The sequence below is a fragment of the Amphimedon queenslandica genome, unplaced genomic scaffold (genome assembly GCF_000090795.2).
Source record: "Amphimedon queenslandica unplaced genomic scaffold, v1.1 AMPQUscaffold_5585_Cont22448, whole genome shotgun sequence".
NCBI lineage: Eukaryota > Metazoa > Porifera > Demospongiae > Haplosclerida > Niphatidae > Amphimedon > Amphimedon queenslandica.
Window position 1 is genome coordinate 1 of NW_003554115.1, and position 1,703 is coordinate 1,703.

The 1,703-nt window shown below is 35.6% G+C and overlaps 1 protein-coding gene across 1 annotated transcript; it reads left to right on the plus strand.

Moving 5' to 3' along the window:
• Positions 1–6: 6 nt before the first annotated feature.
• On the plus strand, positions 7–1,643 carry LOC100641448 (transmembrane 9 superfamily member 4-like; the record flags this gene model as incomplete). The annotated part of the gene is made up of 5 exons (XM_011410858.2): positions 7–38; positions 157–240; positions 407–646; positions 1,296–1,415; positions 1,496–1,643. Coding segments are annotated over exons 1-5 (607 nt in total), but the record flags the coding sequence as incomplete, so codon positions are not given.
• Between the last annotated feature and the right edge of the window lie 60 nt (positions 1,644–1,703).

The following is a 1,703-nucleotide window of genomic DNA, read 5'->3' on the forward strand; positions in this document are numbered from 1 at the left end:
CACTTAAAGGAAATGAGTGGAAGATGGCGGCCACTTTGGTGAGTTTAAAACAAATTAAAAATTAATAACTGCATTCATGTACCTGCATAATTTGTAATGCTAATTTACTGGGATTTACTAAGGTATGCTGAGATATACTAAACTTCATTTTGATAGACTGCAGTGCTGTATCCTTCTGTTATTTTTGGTATTGGATTTCTATTGAACTTCTTCATTTGGGGCAAGCATTCATCTGGAGCGGTAAGGAACATAATTATTAATTCACTGTTGGATCTAGAAGGGGTGTTTTCCATTTTTAGTTAGATTATTGGTCTTCCAAAATTTATTTCTAGATCTAACAATGATCATACATGCAAAATTTCTTTTTTTAATTTCTAATTTTTTACACCATGTGTCCTCTCACCAGGTTCCATTCACGACAATGATTGCTCTCCTCTTCCTCTGGTTTGGTATTTCCTTCCCTCTTGTTTTTATCGGGTTTTATTTCGGATATCGCAAGCAGCCTTACGAGCACCCGGTCCGGACCAATCAGATCCCCCGACAGATCCCCGACCAGCCCTGGTATCTCAGTCCTTTCCTTAGCTCAACTGTCGCTGGAATCCTTCCATTTGGGGCCATCTTTGTGGAGCTATTCTTTATACTTTCAGTGAGTGGAATGAGTACAAGTACAAGTATTTGATGGTTGTTTGCTCCAAAGTCTGGTCAACTATAGTGTACAGTACAGGGTATTTTCCCAAAATGGTTAGGCGTGCATTTAGTTTTTTCCTGATACGTTCATGTATGTACATGTTTTTTTATGTTTTGTAAAGAAAATTTGAGGTGATTTTGATCAAAATTGGATTTTTCACCAATTTTTCAAGTTGCTCCAAAATGGGGCCAAAGACCATGGATTATAGTCTTTTCTTGTTTTCAAAAAAGTCACCCCAATATTTGTTTCATTTTTTGACATAAATGTTTTTTATATCGATGTCCTTATGCTACATGTTTGTAGAAAGTTTGAGCTGTTTCTGACATATAATTTTTGAGTTATGAGCATTTTAAAAACGAGCTAATTTAGAAAAAGCAATGGCTAGAATTGTTTTCAGCCAAATTTCATCAAAATTGCTAGTAGAGATATCTCCTTTGGTATAATTTTTACGTTTTTACACTGACTATCAATTTTGAGCTGATTCCGATCAAAGTTGGATTTTAAAGAAATTTTTAAAGTTGCTCATAACTAGGGTACGTGTTTCATCGAAGAATGTATCTTGATTCTTTATAATATACCATTTTACCAAATCATGTATTATTTTTAGGCTATCTGGGAGAATCAGTTTTATTACTTATTTGGTTTTCTTTATCTTGTGTTTGTCATTCTAATCATCGCCTGTGCTGAAGTGGCCATTGCTATGACGTACTTCCAGCTTTGTGCTGAGGTAGGCCAACCCTCTCCTACTCCCACAGTGTATTTTATTATTATTTATTTTTATTTATTATTTATTTTATTTATTTTTAGAACTATCATTGGTGGTGGAGGTCATACTTCATCTCAGGGTCCCCTAGCTATTATGTTTTTGCTTATGCCATTATATATTATTTTACAAAGGTGAGATTGAGGTTAACATTACATTCAAAGTACTGCCATCTCTCTCTCCCTCTCTCTCTCTCCCTCTCCCTCTCTCTCTCTCCCTCTCTCTCCCTCTCTCTCTCTCCCTCACTCTCCA